General features: G+C 41.3%; 1 protein-coding gene across 1 annotated transcript in view; it reads right to left on the bottom strand.

Moving 5' to 3' along the window:
* SH3BGRL2 (SH3 domain binding glutamate rich protein like 2) overlaps positions 1-12,290 on the bottom strand; it is a 43,191-nt gene extending 30,901 nt beyond the window's left edge. The window contains exons 1-2 of the mRNA XM_013368434.3: positions 12,269-12,290; positions 11,329-11,741 (exon numbers count right to left, since the gene is read on the bottom strand). Coding sequence (XP_013223888.2) covers positions 11,329-11,741; positions 12,269-12,290 — 435 coding nt within the window. The remainder of the gene's footprint in view (positions 1-11,328; positions 11,742-12,268) is intronic.
* Between the last annotated feature and the right edge of the window lie 7,382 nt (positions 12,291-19,672).

Genomic DNA, 19,672 nt, shown 5'->3' with positions numbered 1-19,672 from the left:
TCAAAGGTTTAATGCATACTGGAATTGTGTTTCTTTAGATTAGGCAGGGATGATAACTCCAGTAACCCTGCAGCAACATAATGACAGGTTTCAGTTGTTGATGCTCTAGTGTTCATCAGATCAAAGGAAGCTTTCTTTCAAATGAAGACACACAAAAATGCACTTGCCTTTCTCTGAAAAACATAGACCCATGTTCCATGATTGAGAAAGCAGTCTTTAATTGATTTGTAATGTTACTATTAAATTGTTCAAAATAGTCACTCAAAATGGTTTTAATAGCACAGATAATACCTGCTATCATCCTCTGCAGCATACGAAAATGTCAGGAAACAAAACAATTTGTGAAAGGTGTGATAGATTTTCCACCATTACATTCTGATTATTTTTTCTCTGAGTCATGTTCTCTTGCTTCAACTGGAATCTATCCAGTGAACTCAGAAGACCTGTGTTACATAGCAGGTTGGTGAAAAGGATCACTATGGGCTGTATCTCCTAGCGTGCGAAGGTAAATAAAGTTCAGCCTTTTGTAAAAGCATAAAAAGCCAAAAGCCAGCATGAAAAAATTATCAGCATGTGTGAAGGAAACATACACAATCACATTTTGATTTGCATTTAATATGGAGTACGAGTTCACGGTTGCAGGGCTCTGCGTACAAAAAAAAGCTCTGAGGGTAACCCTGCTGGCAGAGTATGCAGCACTACAATCCCATGAGAAAGGACATTCAGAAAGCCAGAAACTGTGGCTGTTTAAGGCTTTGTCACAAGCAGAAACTCGCCAAAAGTCACCATCACCCCTACAGCAGTGGCAAAACTGGGCATGTTCTGGTGCTGCAGCTACTCACTTTCACAGTCCAATGTATTAGTAGCCCACCTTCAGCACCTATGAGGGCAAACACGTAAGGCTGTGACTGAAGAGGCTGGAATGGAGACACATATTCTGTCCTGAGGCTCCACAACAGGCAGATGAGCAATTTTGAAGTTATCAGCAGTCAGGTCTCCAGCTGCCACCACCAGCCCTGCCAGACCTCTCAGATAAAAACCTTCGTAACACTGTTTACACTGATGGTACCTTTCTCTTACTAGGAAGGGAAATAATTATGCCACTGTACATCCCCATTAGCCAGCACAATTATATTGGTGAATATCTTGTATTGGTGTAACTATTTTGATGTTTTGTAAGCACCTCATTATCTGAAATAAGTTACATAAGTAAGGTTTTTAAGCAAAGGTCAGACACACAGAATAACAGAGAAAGCTGAGCAAGCACCACTATTTCAGCACTCCAGCTTACACAGAAGACAGACATCCATGGTTACAATTTCATAAGAACCAGCCATTCAAATAAAGAAGCAGTAATTTTTCACACAGTCCCAACAGATGCTGACATATCTTGAGCAACCAGTATAAGGCACTAAGATATTATGTTTATTTCTCTTCCGCCAATGCAAAAATCAGTGGTTTATTTTTACCAAGTGATAATAAGCATGCATGGGTGATTCCAAGGTTAAGAAACATACACACACATACATGCCCAGTTTTGCCACAGATATAAATATACATAACACATACACACCATATATATGCATATATATATATCAATAAATATGGGTGTTTGCAAAAATACACATCTACATATGTATATTCAAACAAAAGGCAGTTTGATATATATGCAAAGGTCACTCCCAGGCATTAACTTCTGCAAGTTTATTTCTTGCAGTAAAATGAGAAACATCTTGCAGTTTTCCACATCATCTTACTAGGAATGTTGGGCTTAGCTACCTAGAGGCAAAAGAGGAAAACCACCAACAACAAATCCTGGAACTCTGAACTGTCAAGGCAAGCTCTATCCTACTCAAGGGAGCTGGGCAGCAACAGAAGGGCATGCTGTTATTGATGAGTCACTGAACAACCTGCATCTCCTAAGAGCTTCTCTTCATCAATCAGCTTGCAAGACAGCTACTCCCCTTCCTCCGTGCCAAATTCAATTACTCTATAGTGAAGTACAATATTAACTTTAAACTAAATAAACTTGTTCACCATTGCTTTCCTCTTCCTGAACTAACAAGACAGAAATAACTTGTTTTAAGAAGGTTCCTCATCACTATAGCTCTTATCACCGCAAGAGGATATCCACATGCTTTAGACTCAGCTCCTTCAGAGTGGTGATGAATAACGCTTACAGTAAAGTAGCACACCTGAATGGAAGGACTGCCACAGCCTTGAACAGACTAATCAAAAGATTTCACCCCAAGATACTTCACAGATGGAGGCTTAAAGCCCAAGAAAGACAAGACAGCAGGTTTTGTATTCATGCTCTTTTGCAATGAGACAAACTATGCCAAATCAGTTGCCTCCAGAATGTTTGTATCTCAGTCAGCCCTTCTTCTCAGTCAAAGCAATCTGAACTTCACCAACAACTTTGAGTCATTCCTTGAAAGATCAGGTCACACTTCGCTCACCTACATGGGTTCCACTAAAATAAATCTGATGTTTGTTTTCAGCATTGAGAGTCAACAGTGACTTAGGTTTCTGAACTGACTCCATCTGCCCACCCAACGGGTGCTGACTACACAAAAAAACAGCCCCAAGAGAGAAGGTTAAGGAAACAATCTCCTGGCTACTGAGGAATTCAGAATCTCTTCCGAGCTATTGCAGCTAACTGCAGGCTGTTTTCATTGACAGTCACCAGTAACAAATACTACCACCACCTCTGCAATTTCCCTGTTACCGAGATGGAAATGCACCTACTTAAGGGACTTCCAAAATATTAACTATCTTCTGTAAAACTTATCAAAAGATTAAGCTGGTAAAAACCACTGACATACTGGAACCTGATAATGGTTTTGGATACAGTAGATTTCAGAGACTACAGCATTTCTGTGTTCATGTCTCTCCTTATCAAGCTTTCACACTGCAGGCAAAACTAAGATTGCATTATTTCCTTCTGGACAGACTCCTTTAGGAAGCCAGCATTGAGGATGCCGGTAAGGAAACTGTTGTCCTTCATATACTCGCTAGTAAAATGATACACTCTGCTTTACCAGCTTACTGACAAATCTTTATCTCCAAGTTGCACTGAGATTGCTAAAGACAAAAGTGATCCTGATTTTATACTATAAAGAACTTCCCTTAAAACTGGCTGTTTTTCTGCAAATTCTAATCTCTTCAATATTTCCTTCTTTGGATAAACAGAAGCATAAAGAAGCATAAACTGTTTGAAATAATTAAATTGGAAGATGGATTGTTCAGAAGACTACCAGAGAGAAACTAACATAGGTCACCTGAAATATATTGCATTATAGACTTGATTCTTGCTTGGATTTTAATTAAAAGCAGAATAATTCATATGGCAAGTAAAATTGACTTATTCAGCAGTATACTTCACCTTTGACAAGACTATTAGAACCAGAACATTCAATACATTAGTTAAAATACAGGGGATTTTTTTAAGCTCTTACAAGTACCAAGAGAGGTAATTTACTGTCAATAAACATTGGCAAGCTGTGCTGGGCTTCAGTACTATCAGGTAACTTTGATTAGCACACTTTCACATTTACTGGTATGTCTTCAACATTTCTTGAATTTTATCTTAGTTCCTTACATTTTAAAAATGGGAAAGTATTCAGGAATAAAAGAGACATAACCTCTGGGTGAATCTGCCTTAGCAGGTTGGTTGGACTAGATGATGTCCAGAGGTCCCTTCCAATCCCAAACATTCTGTGATTCTGGGATAACTTTGCACAAGCTAGTTATTTGTTTCTAGCCTCACTGTCCACCAGAATGGTGGAGATTCAGGAAATTCAGCTCTCTTGCTTAGAATGCGGCCTCTAAGTTTTGAAACTGGTACTTGCTATGGATTGCCCAAGGACAGAGGCTTAGGATTCCAATATGACCTTTCTACCAACAATTGGGCTCTGTCATTTTAGGTAGAAGATTATATCCTGAGGTTCATTTCTACTTACTGTTAATGAGGGCATGTTATGTTTGCAGGCAGTACTCAAGCAATTCAAAGCTGGAGCCAACAGCATTGTACCAGTTACATGCATTAATAAAAACATTTAGAACAACACACATTATAAATGTCCTGAACTTTTCACACATGAGACACCATTTAGGTTTAATGGCAAGCATGGAAGCCACCTGGCTTGGATGGAAGCCAAGTCACACAATTAAGATGTTTTCACCAATTTCAACAAGCTTTGGATCACATGTTGTATGAATTTACTACACCGGATACCACATCCCACTAAATGACACAGGATTCACATTAGTTCAGCAGCGACTTTAATTCAACAACTTCTTTTCATATCTCTTTAGACAAAGATATTTAGCTAAAAAAAAAACAAAACAAAACAAACAAACCCCCCCAAAAAAACACCCTGACACTCTAGTGCTTAATATATTTTGCCCAAATAAGACTTCTTAGGGAAAAAAAAAAAAAAAAAAAAAAAATCTAGAAAGTAAGTGAATATCTGACCTAGATTTACAGAAAAAGAGCCAAACAAACTTTGGGACAGCAGTTCTGTGATGCCCAAATGTAATGGAATTCAGTTCAATATCCCTTGTATGATCAACCTTTGTAGTGACAAGAAACCAGACAGTGAGCTTGCACTGGCTGTGTATGGAAAACATGCTGCTTTCAGTTTGAATTCACCAGGTTAAAGTAGCTGGTATCAAGGTGTCCAGGTCAGTGACACTGAAGCGAGCACCTGCAGTGACCCAATGTGTCACGGCATGAGAGCTGCCAGCCTTGCCCCACTGCTGGAGCTTCTCCCTGCAGGAGCAATGTTGGCAGAGAATGAAGCGATGACGACAACTGTAAATGTGGCAGTTTATATGTTGGTGTACTAGTGCCAGACAAAAAAATGGGGCTAACCAAAGAACTGCATATGCTTCATTCCATACCTTTCCTCCTGGGTTGTACCCTCTAGAAAACAGACAGGTGAGTAGTGTGCCCAAATTAATTTTTATTTCACAAACCAACATGGAAAATAGAAGTAATCCAAAACACAACCTGTACTAATAAATTGCATGCAAGTTAGTTATTACTTCAATTATTTTTTTCATTAATGTAATCAAATTCAGCTATATGTAACTTGCTGTGATCACTGACACTATGACCAGGGTTAGGAAAAAGAATTTCTAGGCTTTGATGATATGGGTGGAAGATTAAGGAGAATAGGTCACCATCAGTGAAGTATATCCATTCAGGGACTTGTACTTTGACACTGCTGTGCTCTATAGAAAAACAAAGGGGAAACACCTTCTTAAAATTAACAAGTTTCCTTTTATTACTCATTTTGTTCTTTCTAATCAATGTGAATATATTCAAAATAGAAGGCTAAACCTTTAATGAAAATATCACTATGTAGTTGTTAGACACATTGAACCATATGCCTGGAAAAAGCAGATCAGCTTATGGAGAGTCAAAACACACTCCAAACAGTCTCAGAAACCCAGGCAGAACAATACCTCCTTTGAAGTTTCCTTACAGCTACAATTGTGATCAAAGGTCAGTAACAGTCCTACTGCTCATGGCACTATGTAGTCTAAAGCACGTTCAAGGTAGCATTACTTCTGAAACACTCTATCTGCCAAGAAGAAATGTAAATATTTGAAAAGTGCTAGAGCACACAAGGATGGTGCAACAGTCAGGTATTGAATACCATACACAGAGAGTCTAAATTCCACCTGTATCCTTGCAACCAGGGTTCTCAGCCATCTCCCTGTTGAACATGTTCCTTAAGCTATCTGAACCACTGTTCAGGGACTCTTGGTTCTCTCCATCATGAGGCAGGAGGATGTAACTAGAACTTAGACTTCTTTGGAATACAACCTCAAGAGCTAGATCCACAGAAGGTTCTTAAGAGTGAAGAACAGGTAAAGCCTTCAGCGCTGACCTCCCTGCCTCACAGAATTCACAGTCGCGAGCGAGGCCCTCGGACTCTCTCTGCCACAAGGACCCTGCAAAACAGGTCTGACAGAAGCCAGCAAAGATGAATATGAGCCACCTGACCTGACAGTAAGAAATGTGAGGAAGGATAAGGGAACTCATTCTGTCAGTCAAAGAGAATAGATCCATAAAGTTCCCAAATCTCTTCTATTGGAACGATATAATTGCTAAGGTCCAAGACATGGATACACATGATGTGTCCTGCGACTGAGCGAGGAGCCAACATTTTTCTTCCAGTATCGCTGCTGTTGCTACAGCACTACCCTGCAGGTACACAACCAAAAACACCAGCCCATCTCGACCAAGTGAAGTGACACAGTGCGATGTTCAGGTGAGATTCATAAATCAGACTTTGAGGATCCCACAGGTGTGTCCTCAGCACGCTGACAGATGTTAGACAATACTGTGGCTATGCATTTAATATACTGCCATTTCCCATGTAAATATTGCAGGATCACTACTAATTGTAAACATTGTTTCATTTCTGAAAAGCCAATTTACCTGCTGCTATGATCTAATTTTACAAACTTCTCATATTAAAAAATAATGATAATGTTTATCATTTGCAAAGCTTAATATTTTCTGTCATAGGTAGTTGGATTTCTGTAAATCACATGCAACAAGTTGTAAATCCCTCCAGATTACCATCATAACTAACATGGTTTTCACAAAAAACACTCGTATCACTCAACAAATCACTTTCAGTTTTAACTTCTGTGCTTTTGGGGTGCAGAGAAGTAAAAAAAAAAAAAATCCACACCTGTTAGATGGTGGATATTCTAGAAGTGACATATTCTAAGTGAATTTATTCCACATCTCTCAACAAGCAGCACATTCTTCCTGAGAAGTGCTATGAGAAATGTTGAGTTAAAATGACTTTGTACAAACAAGGGTGGAGTTTGAATGCATCATTATCGCTAGGAGACAAGCTCAACCTTAAGAATGTTAGCATTGTATTAGTCTTTGTTACATTATCCAACAACACATGAACCAAACAAACATGACTGTAATTATTCTGACATTCTGATGTTTTATACTGTGAACTGTGATCTAAAGTCATTCCAGGAAACAAAAATTCTAACTCACTTGACCTCCATAAAATGCTTCAGCAAAAGCAGGGCTTTGGTCTCATAAAACCAATATTTGCTACAGAAACAATTCAGCTATAACGGCATTTTTCTTATCAAGCTTCCTGGTTAAAAAAAGAAAAAACAAACCATAATTCTCTTCAGTATCAAGACTCAAAGTCCAAGTTTTGGTCATTTAAAGAAGTCTATTTATTTCCAGTTGGCACTGTTCTCCCCAAACCCTCCTATCACCCTTAAACGTTCTCATGGAGAACGTGGCTGAACGGCACTTGCCCTTGTACACTAAATGGAATTAATTTCATTGATGTGTTTTTCACATCTTGTGAACATACAAAAATTTCACTTGGAAAGTGTTTCGCATCTCTCACTAGTCAGAATAGATTCTACCTGCTGTTCCACTATTTCAGTAACTCCCCTGTATTATCTGTTCAGCTTAACAGATGAAGCTCCAAGGCAATAAATTATTACCACAGAGGAGAAAGCACAAGTGAGAGTTGTTTGAAGTTTCTCCATTATTTGAAAGCTCTTCAATGACTTTCCTCTTACCTGTTCTTCAGTCCTCTAACTGCAAGAGGACTGAAGTCTCCTCTCATTCAGCATTTCTAGACAACTGTATGAATTACAGGCACAGAGTGAACTTAGCTCATACTACCAGATTCCTGTCAAAGGCAGACCTGCTGTAAAACACTGAAAACCATTTAACTGAGCCAATGAGTCAATACATAGTAGAGTAGCACAAGTGTAATTTTTAATTGACAGAGTGGAAAAAATGTGAAAGATTAAATCACAGTCACCTTGGAATGATTTGGTGAAAAACCAGAGCATAAACTGTTTCCAGAGAACAGTGAAGCACTGCTGAGGGGGGAAAGTAGACACTAATTTTAAAGTAGCCTTTCTCCTAAGCACAAAAGAACACTGAGTGCCCTTATCAGGGAGGAGTAGCAAAGCCTGCCTCCCCAGTCCTACAATGAAGTGCTTGGAATTTGAGACACAGCTTCCCAACAAGTAGAAATTCAGGTCAGAAAAAACAGGAGACTTGTAAGGCTTGTAGAAACACGCCTGCCTGCCTATTCAGAGGCTTCCCATTGTGATGCAACTGGATCTACCTAATGCATGCTCAGAACCACAGGAGGTTATTTAGAAATGCACACATGCACACAATGTCTCTCTCATCCCTTCCCTGACAAGGTCTCAGGAACTTGTCTACAGCATCCCACAGTCCAGCATCCGTAGAAACTGAAGATGACAACAAGCAACAACTAGGTCTAGCGATCTGTGAGCTCTTAAGTTCATGGGGCATTTATATTCAAGAATTTTATTTAAAAAAGAAGTTACTACTATTAACCTCTCAAGGGTCCAAGAGCCTTCAGATGTGAGGAAGATGCTTTGGGGAGAAATCCAAAACCAAATGGAGGGAGGGTTCACGCTGTTCTTGGCTTCTTATCCACTCCAATTATTTCATTTTCTCCTTCTCCATAATGACCGCCAAAACATTTTCTGTGTTGAACTCTTAGAATTAAGTAGGAATATTAATGTATTTTTATCTTCTTTAGCACAAAATAAATTATACCAAGCATCAGGATCAATAAAAATTTCAAAGGCTTCCAGGGAAAGTTATATTTATGCAAACTGAAGGTTTTGCTGACTACGCAACTAGCATATTTCTCAGGAATGATTCAGCCAAATGCCTGCCATTTAACCTGGGTATTCTGAAGATTTCAAAAGGAGTCATACACAAAGAGTTTAGCTTATGGTATTTGCTAGGTAATATAATCTCTTTCACCAGTTAACATATTATTTTTATTTAAGCAAATCACTGTCTTCCCTCCCTCTGCAAACTCAAACCAACTTTATTCCAGGCACAAAGGGGAAAGAAGACCGAGAAGTGTCCCTGCTTGAACAGCACTCTGCTTGTGAGGTAACAAACCAAACCAAAATCTTACTCTAGAGACTAGATGAACTTTTCATTTTAAGATAGAGCAATTTAACAAAGTATCTCCAGTGAGACTAGGAAAGTGAATTGTGTCACCATGACACTGCATTTAGTTTACTAGCAAATATTACATACAGAAGTTTTTGGTCAATTACTGCAGGTCAGACCGATACTAATCTCAGCCACATCCACTGTCACATGCAGCTAGCCTACAAACTGACCTACAGATGGAAATTAAAACATGGATTCTGACAGGTTTTAGCAGGACACACAGTAGGATCTACAGGGGGTACTCATTTCTCTAGACAGGGAAATCATCCTGTCTCATGAATTCCACAGGATCCCGAGAAGGAATTAAGGTAGCTGTTCTGAAGGTTGGAGGAGACGACAATGAATTACATGATGCAAATGCTTCTTGTTTCCTTTCACTAATGTTTAGTTCAAGGAGGCTGAAAATCAGATTAAAACTTCCCTGTTTAGAGACATGCAATATGGTTGCCACCCTTTTCTCCAGAAGCAGATTCCCACATAGCCAGCTGATAATAATTTTCTCTTTGTAGTTTCCTCAATCACTTAGCCACAATCTATGGACACCCCCTGCAAAGTCAACAGAAAAAAAAAGCCTCAGTGATGCAACACTGAACACAGCAGGAACCTACCAAATAATGAAGGTTCCTAAATGCTGCGGTAACACAGATAAAGAAAAACTGATAGAAAAGAGATGTCACAGTGCTGGTTCTGCATAACAGTACCTCCAGTCACTAAATTATCTGTTCTTCTCTGGCCAGGCTATACTCAGAGGTAGTGCTGTGTAGAAGTTGACTATCACCAGTAGGCAAACTGTTATCCCTATTATATGTCATCTTCTTGTTGTCAAACACAGAAAAAAAGTCAGCAAATTACCTGATGTGGAAACTAAACTGCTTGTGAACCTCAGATTTGGTTTCCTGGGTTAATAGATAGTGAAGAGGGTTAATACTGCTGCTGCTAACAGGATATGTACCTTGCAGGCAGAGACAGGGGAAGGAGCGGACAGAATCAAAAACTCCCATCAATAACATATTTGCAAACTGGTCAGAATGGGAGATTTGGGTGAGCTAATTATGTGGCCCTTTTTTTCCACCCTTTAAAAAGAAAAAAAAAAAGCCAATGCACTATTGTTAAAGCTATGAAGCATGAAACAGAAACTAAACCTAGCAATTCTGCCCATGTCGGGATGGAGAGGTTTCTATTATGGATGCTTGATGATTATAGAGTTCTGAAGACACTCTGTGTTTACTCAGTTGGCTACTGAAATGGATAATTAGTTTTTATTAGCTGTAATGCAGCCACTAATCATTTTGAACACTTCATGCCAAAACATATCAGAGCACATACCTGTCACCATGCCACCGAACTGAAAACTAGTACTGCACAGTAAAAGGCTGAAGGAAGTGAACACACCATAAACCTTTGGATAGGAAAATACAGTGCTACATCCTTCCGCAATGCAAAAATGCCGCTGCCTTCACTGCTGAAGCATAAAGAATAGCAGTTATATCTAAATCCTTCTGATGTTTCTCATTAAAGAACAAATTCGGTGGAACACTTACGCTCAGATTGCCTTAACAGAAATCAGAGCTGTCACTTAATATGAAAATATGGAAATTCATAGGTCACATGCATAATTAATTCAACAAGAGAAAGCTATAAAAGCTTCAACTAAGCAGAGGATGCAGTGATGCCTTTCAAAACTGAGTTTAAAAGGAGCTGTACCGTTTCCAAAGTACTTCTTGATGCAGAGAGGTGCTAGTTGGCCTGAAGTTTGTCTCCAGGCTCTCCCTGTGTGTCATTTCCAGACCCGCAGTACTGTCGGGCCCCAGGGCACCGCACCGGGCTCAGCGTCAGTCAGGGGAGCGTCCCTTGCCCCGGGGCGCCCAACTCCCCTCCCGGGCGGGCAAGTTTAGCCCAGTTTAATCACCTTTTACACCCTTCAAACACACCCAACATTTGTCCTCTACGAAGAGGTTTCAGCGGGGCTCGGTTTGCTAGATGGGATTTAAGAACAAGTTGAGCTTTGGCAGCCTTTCGCGGGGCGGGGTGGGGGGGTGAGTTGTCTTGTTTCCCCCGCATCGCACACGCAACCTCGGCAAATTCACACCCGGTTTCGCTGCAGCCCGCCGACTCTCCGCGCCGCGCCGCCGTGCCGGGCTCGGACCGGGAGCTGCGGGCGGGCTGGGCACCGCGGGGACGACCAGCGGCGGCTGACAACCCGGGGGCAGCCTCGCCCTGCGCTGTGCCCGGCCCCGCAGGCTGAGCCCTGGCCGCGGCCGCCCTGCTCCTCTCCTTTCTCCCCGCCGCTCGCCCCCACTCACCGCCACCGAGCCCGAGGAGGAGGCGACGAAGACGCGGATCACCATCTTCACCTCATGAGCCGCGCCGCCGCCGCGGCGACGGGACCGAACGGGACAGGGCGGTGCGGCTGAGGGAACACCGCTCCCCCGCACAGGACGGGACCGGAGCTGGAGCCGCCCCGCAGCGCCCCGCTCCCTGCGGCGGCAGACCCTCTCGGGCGAGCCGGGTCCGGCGCCTCGCTGACAGGAGGCAGCGATAACGGCAAGAGGCGGGAAAGGTGGGGGCGGAGCGCAGGGGCCGACGGGCGCTGTAGTTCTCCCCGGGCGGGCCAGCGCAGCCGAGCCGGCAGCGTACGGACTGCAAGCTGCCGCGTCCCCAACGCCCGGGGCTGCCCGGTGGGTCAAGGTGGCCCCAGAGCATGATGAACGACGAGCTTAAATTCAGCCCCTCCACCATCAGGGCTGTTCCTCCCTCACAGCCCGGCCCACCTAGCTGCTCCTCGCCCTCCTGCCTCGTCCAGAGCCACCACCTCTCCTTCCCTGAGCAGGGGTCCAGCCCCACTGGCCGCCATTTACCCTGGCAAAGGGGAGGAAAATGGCGCGTTCCGGGCAGAGTGGGCAAAAGGGACAACACAAGGGAGGTGGGTGGCTGGGCAAGAGGGCTCTGCTACCTCCTACATCTCAAAGGAGCTAAACAGCACTGTCTGTTTTCTCTCCCTGGTATAAATGTGCAGTTCTCAATATTGTCAGCTGTAGGACATGTTATTAATCAACAGGATAAACAGATAACCCCAAATAACCCTTCATCAGTAGGCCCATCTGCAAGTGACTGAGGAGAATCCCTACAACCCTCATCAGCTTTTGGGTCTGTGAAAATGCGGTATGTCTTTATTTAAAGACTCAAAACCATGTAGTTGGCAGCCTTATACATGTCATAACACTCATCCTCTTACTTCCCTACCTGCAGCAAGGTTGTCCCTCATTCCTTCTGACTAAACTCTCCCTCCCCACCATTTCACACTGATTATGAAGTGTGTGGTGTCAGGCTCCTTCACACCTTTGCATGGAGACCACCCCTAGTGAACTTCCAAAGTCCAGGCTAAGCACAGACCTCAACTCACTGCCAAATATGTCCTTAAAGCTTCCTTACATTTTAATATTGATCAGTTATTTTGAAATTCTGCAGGTCTCCTGGAAAGTACCTAGCGAGAGACATAAAAAATAACCAGGACACTCGGTGCTCTTTTTGAGCTCGATTTATATCTTGTGGAAGTCATCGGTAGGCTTTCTACTGACTTCACTGTCCTTTGGAGCGGAGTTCAACATCAGCAATATAAAATCCAATCCTGTAATGGGAATTCAGGTAGCAATCTTGCAAAGATTTATAACTTTGCATGACTTTGCTTTCATGAGAGTGCTCGTTGAAAAGAGTGAACTTCATCCGCATCAACTTAAGTACAAAGGTTGAGATTTTCTCGCTTCGGTGCTCCTCCCTTCATTTGAGCACAACTTTTACCGTGGGAACCACAAACCAGTGACCAACAAGTGTTTACTGGTTAATTGCTGCTGAACAACCAGCAAAAGGAGCAAACAAGGCAAACTTTTTTTATGTTGGTTTGTAAGGTAACTCTAAGTAACTTGTCAAAATTTTGTGACAGGCAAGTAATTACATGAATTTGCTTGAAAATCCCCATCACCTTACTCAGTGAATTTCCTTCACACTGCAGGATTGTTTCTGGTAACATGTTTCTCTTTAAAAGATGGAGATGTTTACTTCCCTATTTACTCTCTCCTAGAAAATACTGGTTTTAGTATTCTAGTTTTGCCATATTGTTATTATGTGAAACAAATAGAATCAGGGCAATTCACTGCAGCTGGTTGTATTTAATTCTCTTGAAGCATTAAAATATACTATTAAATTAAAATATTATTAACTCCTGCCTTCTAGTATATTTCTTAAATACAGATCAACAGAAAAAAGATACCGAAGTCTGATTCTGAATGGTGCTGAACATCTTTAACTCTCACTAAACAAAAGAAGAGGATGTTCCTGCCTCTCAGGGACAGCCTTGCCACATAACCAATAACATAGAGAAATCATGTGGCAGTGGCAACTAACTGGAAAAAGCATGAGATGTAAATAAGAAAATTAAGAAATTGTAATGGGACTGTAAAAACTGTAACTAAGGTATTTTTAAGGCTGTTCCCTCTCCTTGTAAAAGTCCTCTACTTTGTCAGCTCCAAAAGCCACAAATCTAGTCTCCTTTCCCATCTGGAAGACAAACAGCTTTCATTTCGGTTCACTTGAAAGTGTTACTGAGCTGCATAAATTTTCAAAAGCTACGGAAAAAAAAAGAGGTGGTAGGAAAAGTAAAACCAGGTAAAAACTAAGAATTCAAACCCACTATTCCATTTCAAATGCCCCAACCTTATCCTCAAGCAGCCAAGCCAACACACATTCTTATTTTCATTGCTATTATCCTCCCTTTTGTTCCTGTATCCATTGAGTGAGTAGACTCCTATAGCTTGAACTTCAAAAACAGAGTCGGAGCAGCCAAACTCATGGCCAGAGCTGATAGACCCAAACTGAGCTAAAGTACCAGAGCTCATGGAGATCTTCCATCCATCACACTTAACAGAGCTTCTAGTCAACACCTCAGCATCTTTATTCCACACATCTTTAGAGACACCATCAAAGACAGAGCAGGGGGCTTCCTCCCCACATTCAACTACTTGACAATGAACACAGCAACTTAATTAAAGTGTCCTTTCAAACACCCTTTGACACAGATTTTGACCAATCTCAAGCTGTATTTCAGTGAATTTCCATGTAATTATTCATTTTTATAAGTCAATTTGTAACATTTTGGGTGAAAATCCTTGCACCTGTAACTTCTCAGTATCAACGTTGATGTAGCATGGGCATTGAGAGTCCAGAGAGCTTTTCCATTTCACTCTTTTACTAGGATTTCCATACACATGAAGAAGCTAGGGCTGTCGTGGAAGTAATCCAGAAACTCAGGAAAAACAATATTACACTGAGAAGTTGAAAATTTCAAAGCTCATAGAGTGGCCCCATCCTTTACATGGCTCCTAAGCAGAGAATTATTACTCTGTGGAGGGTAAAACCCAATGGACATTGCCCTGTGACATTTTGTACTTTCAGGTGGGGTACAGTTTAGGACTGGCCGTCACCCTCCGTCCTTGTCCCTGTTTTGCTAAAAACAAGTTTCTCTTTTAGTGAATTTGCCTGTCAGCTAAAGCCTTCATATTAACTGCATTTTCCTGGAGCATCAGACACATGTTTTGGTAAAGCTAGCAATGGAATGCAAACTTATTGATAAGCACAGATGGACATCTCGCGAGAGGGGCGACGAGAAACAAGTGAGCAAGAAACTGACCAACTGTGTATAACATTCCATTCACGTGAATACTTCATATAAAAGTGGGAGATCACGAGGATCTCATTCGTTTTCCTCTTTGCCCTTTTCCCTTCTGCTTATGGCTGACAGTAGAAGAGGACCTTGCTAGTCGTCCCTGCGAACTGAGGCCTAGTGAGAGACTGAATCCAGCTCCGGTTGGCTGCAGAGTCCAGTCCAGGATGTTGGTTGCCGGCTCTGCAGTTGCTGAGACTTTCAAGATTGGTTTTGTATATTTTGTATTATTTTCTCTATTCTTATTAGTAGCATTAGTAAAACATCTTTAATTTTTTCCAACTCTCTTCACTCTGTGCTTCTTTTCCTCCCAATCGCCTCTCCTTAGTGAAAAGGGGGGAGAGGGAGGGGGAAGTGTGGTGGGGGGAGAGGGGGTTAACAATACATCTGCCAGGGTTTTATTGTCACCCCGCAATCTTAACCCTCGACAGTCCTGCAGCTGCGGCTGGTAAATGTCCTGAGGCCATACCTTTAATTCCATTTCTGTGGTACACTTCTAGAGGCTCAAAGGCCAAATGGTGCAAACATTTAGTTAAGTAGAAGAAACGTAATAAATTAAAAACATCATTAAAATGATTTATGAGGACTTTTCCATGTTTACAGGAGGTACACAAACACTGCATTCTGAGACTGGAGTCGAAAATGTGGATTTATGGGGGGCAGGATGTAGTTTCTAAAGATTTCAAGGTAAGAATGATTCATTGTTATGCCAGATCTTCATGGAAGAGTAAACAGAACTTTACTGCTGCTAAGGTAACAAAGAACACACAAAACCAAAGCTTGCAAATATGTGAAAACAGAAGTATAAAAGCACAACCTTGGACAAAGAAGATTCTAATTATGATAAAAGATTAATTGTACAGCAAGATGCAACAGGCATAAGAGAAAAATCCTGGAGAAATTGAGTATTTTACTCAGGACTGAAAAAGTTATTAAGACGGCTTCATCTCTGACCTGAAAGGCGCACTCTGGCTGAGGCACTTTAGGAGTTCTCTGGTCTGTGGGTTGTTGGTACCCATCAGTTATTTCTCTGGGTTCTGTGAAATGTTGCTAAGAAGTAGTAAATTCTCTGCAATTATTCACATACTTGAAATTTCTAAAGGGGTCTTTAGCACTTAAATAAAATTGTAAATATCAAAACATGCTGAAAATTACTGGTTTAGAGTGTCATTAAAAGCTCTGACTGTCCTGAGCAATCTCCCTCTGTAGAAATGTGACCACAGTGCTAGAGAGCAGCAAAAGATAAATAATAGAGAAAACAGAATGCTCCAGTTTCAATAGAGCTACAGAGTAGAATCAGCTGATCTCACACCGCAGACCCCAAGAGAAAGTAGATAACTTAAATGCTCTAAATATATAAAATGGCTGAAATAATGTGATGTAAGTACAGGATTCTTCCACTTGTTGAGTAATGACAGTCAGTGTGGAGGCTGATAGCCTATCAATATCTTGGCCAGACACAGCCTGAAAGCATACGAGATAATGCTGTTTGTAGCCTGGTTCTCCACATACGTCCTGGAAGCCACCATATTTTGATGGTCTCGGTTTAATCACAGAAGGAACCTCCAGAGCACACTCTGTGCATTAATGCCTGCAGCTGTGGGTCGTGCACACTGGTGTGACTTCTCTGCATGCACAAGAGGTCAGGGAGCTCCTAGGCAAGATTCCCCTATCCATTGCAAAAATGGCTTCAGAGGTTTTGTAAATCACAACATAAATCTCCCAATAACAAACTCAGTTTCATGCAGGACTTTTTTTTTTCCAGAACCTTAACTGTGACCAGAGGTTTACATTCAGAGCATTTCACCACAGATTTTAGAGATAACATCCCAAGATAAAGCTTTTTCTCTTTTGACTGAAGCTACTACAAAGCACAAGTATTAAAGCTGGCTCTTGGGAAGAGACAGAGCTGGAACAGTGTTGAGAAAGGTTTTGATTCTTGCAGTCACAAATTTATGGCATGTTGAGAGAAGCAGAAAGGTATGGCTGTTCTTTGTACCATCTCTTCATAACTGACAGAAAACAAACAAACCAACTAAAACAAACAAACCAACAACAACAACAACAAAAAAAAGAGCTGAGTAAACCTTCCTTCATGCCTTTTAAATCTAAATACACCCAGATAACTCCAAAGCTCTGTAAAAGTCCATTCTTCTCAGCTGCTGCCCTTTAGCATGACTGGTTGTTAGTATCTGTGGCTGCTTTGATTCTCTCAATGGATTCCTAATACTAAGGACCTTTGAAAAGAAAAACATTTTCCTTTGAAATTCATCATCTGATGTGGCTCAGTCATCTGACTTCCACTAACTGAACCTGGAGGTAAAAACATCCTTCATGTTCCACACAAAATCATTCATCATTACTTAAACTTACAGCTACTTAGTGTTAGACATGCCAGAGTTCAGTTTGCACTCGTGACTTTGAGGATCCCGCTGTTGCAGAAGCTGGTGGCTCTGCCTGAGGAGCAGGAGCCAGGCAGGTTTCAGTCAGTGCCTTCTACCCCCAAGGCTCTTTCAGCCCAAAATATTGCAAGCAAATCAGGCTCAACAATGTCAAGCTTGTAGGCTTGAATTACTTGGTGAAAACAAACTTCTGAGCAGCTTTTTTTTTTTTTTTTTTCCAATTTAGGGAAAGTATTCATCTTTATTTCTGCTAATTTGAATAACCTTTAGTAATTTACATTACTGCACAAGGATAAGGGATTAAAGCCCTCACAAATCTCATTTCCCCATCTGCAGTTCCAACTAAGCTTAAATTAGTGAATGCTCAAGATGCAAAGTGTACTCAGGGAGCAATCATAGAGCATTACATTCCTGCCAGCCCTTTTCTGGAGGACCTTCTGCCAAGCCCTTGGAAAAGAAATCTACCACCACATTCATTTTGGCCATTTCCCAGCCTGTCCAGTTCCACTCTGACAAGGCACTTTACAAGATTCATTTCTTGCAGGATGCTGGAGAAGTGGGTCAGCAATATTTATGTATACAAGGACAAAGGGCGAGTAATCTTGTGGAGAAAAAGAAGCAGCTGAGTACATGAATACTGGCGTCTTTCCTGAAGTGCATGCACCAAATAAACTAAGAATAGTTATTATTTTTATAGTACTTAGGAGTTTTTTAGAAGTTTCACAGGACAGAGGAAAAAAATCTCAGACTTAGAAAGCTGACATAAATTTGAGGATCAAGATTAAGTGTGCATTGCATTTCAAGCATTGGTTCAAGCCCAGAAATGGAGGCCACATCCGCACGGCGTGGACACAAGACTGTACTTGGGCACAGGTTTGAGGTGACCTTTAGGAACCAGGAATCAGCAAGTTGGAGCTGGAGCTGGTGGGGAGAGAAGGCAGAAAAGCAAATGTGGCAGCGGTGACTGGGGATGTGCTGCAGGCAGGTTGTATTGATCTATGTGGGAACTGATTGCAATTTCATGGTTTAGTTTGAACAGAGAGGACCTTCTGCTGCCTGGACAGAAGTGAAAGAGATATGGATTCAGAGCAGGAGCAAGCTGGGCTCAAACCAACTGCCTCACCTAGCAACTAATGCGCTGAACAAAGGAGCACGTAGGAGACAACGTAAGCCAGACTAAACAGCAGGTAAAGAAAAGAAAAACCATACAACTTCTCAAGTGATGGGTAGACAAATCATTGCCTTATTAGTCTCAACCGTGGCTCGTTTTTTTGCTAAGCACGAACTTGCCTGTCAAAGCAGATACACTTTTTATATTATTTGGTAAAGTAACCCTGCAAAATTTGCTAACATTTATTTATTCCTTTCAGATTTGTAGCATAAAGATTGTTACATTTTGCATTTCCATGGCCTGTTTTTTGCACCATGTTTTCCCAGATCAGATCTTCAGTGCAGCCGTTACTCTGTCTCAGAGCCATCTGAGATTTATTTTCTATTGTCATAGTGGTACTGAGGAGGTAGCAGTTGGGAAGTAATATTTTACGTAGAGGACTGATTAACCTATAACTTTCGTTCAGTTTGAAAATGTAAAGTGGTGAAAATGCTAAGCAGCATGTTTAGCACTTCCCACAAGTCAGCTACAAAACTCAGTACTGTTATCATAGCCACATTTGACCTTACCAGCTCTTCTCTGCAGAAAAAAATTATGCACTTTGTGTCCATCTTCTTCCATTGGGAGAACTGCTGGTTGACACAATAAGTATGTATTACTTCTGTCCATGAAGGCACAGCTTAGAACAGCTTCCAGACTGTGCAGAGCACGACTTGGATAGTAAGAACAAAAACCTAATTCAACACTTTTTTTTTTTAATTAATTAATTGAAAAAGGATGGTGAAAGGCACACAACTGGTCTTCATTGGAAATCTGTAAAACAAACATGGCAAGACAAATAAGAGGTTATGAGAGGTTAGCAAAATTAATCTTGCTGCAAGAAATATTATTTGCTAAATTCATCAAGAGCATCTTCTCAAGATACATATTTCCTGTTTCACTAAGCAACAGACGTATCATGCAGCCAGCAGGGTCAAATCTGCTGTTGTACTAGTGGCATGGCAAGGGTAAGCACATCAAAGCTCCTATTGATTTTTTCTAAATGCAGATGGACTCAACTAGAGTTACTCTCAGAATAGCAGATATAAAATGGCTAATGAAGATATGGCCAAGCAACTATGTAGCCAAACCTCACAGCAAACTTTTGCTCTTGAATGCTTTTGAGCATGAATCTGAGTGCAGAATATAATCCTGATCTACATAAAAATGCTAAAGAGTTGGCTAAATTTTAAAAGATAAAAATATTAAGGAGGTTGTTGCACAAGTAGAAACGCACCTCAAACCTTAAGGTTTGCAAGAGCAATTGAAGCAAACTAGCCTATTTTAGACATCATACCTGTCTCAATCATAAGCTATTTACCCATGAATTGGTCAGCATAGGCAACTTTTACATAACTTCTGGAAATGCATAATTTCCT

The sequence above is a fragment of the Columba livia genome, chromosome 3 (genome assembly GCF_036013475.1).
Source record: "Columba livia isolate bColLiv1 breed racing homer chromosome 3, bColLiv1.pat.W.v2, whole genome shotgun sequence".
NCBI lineage: Eukaryota > Metazoa > Chordata > Aves > Columbiformes > Columbidae > Columba > Columba livia.
Note: the sequence above shows the minus strand (reverse complement) of the source record. Positions and strands in the feature narration are given on the sequence as shown.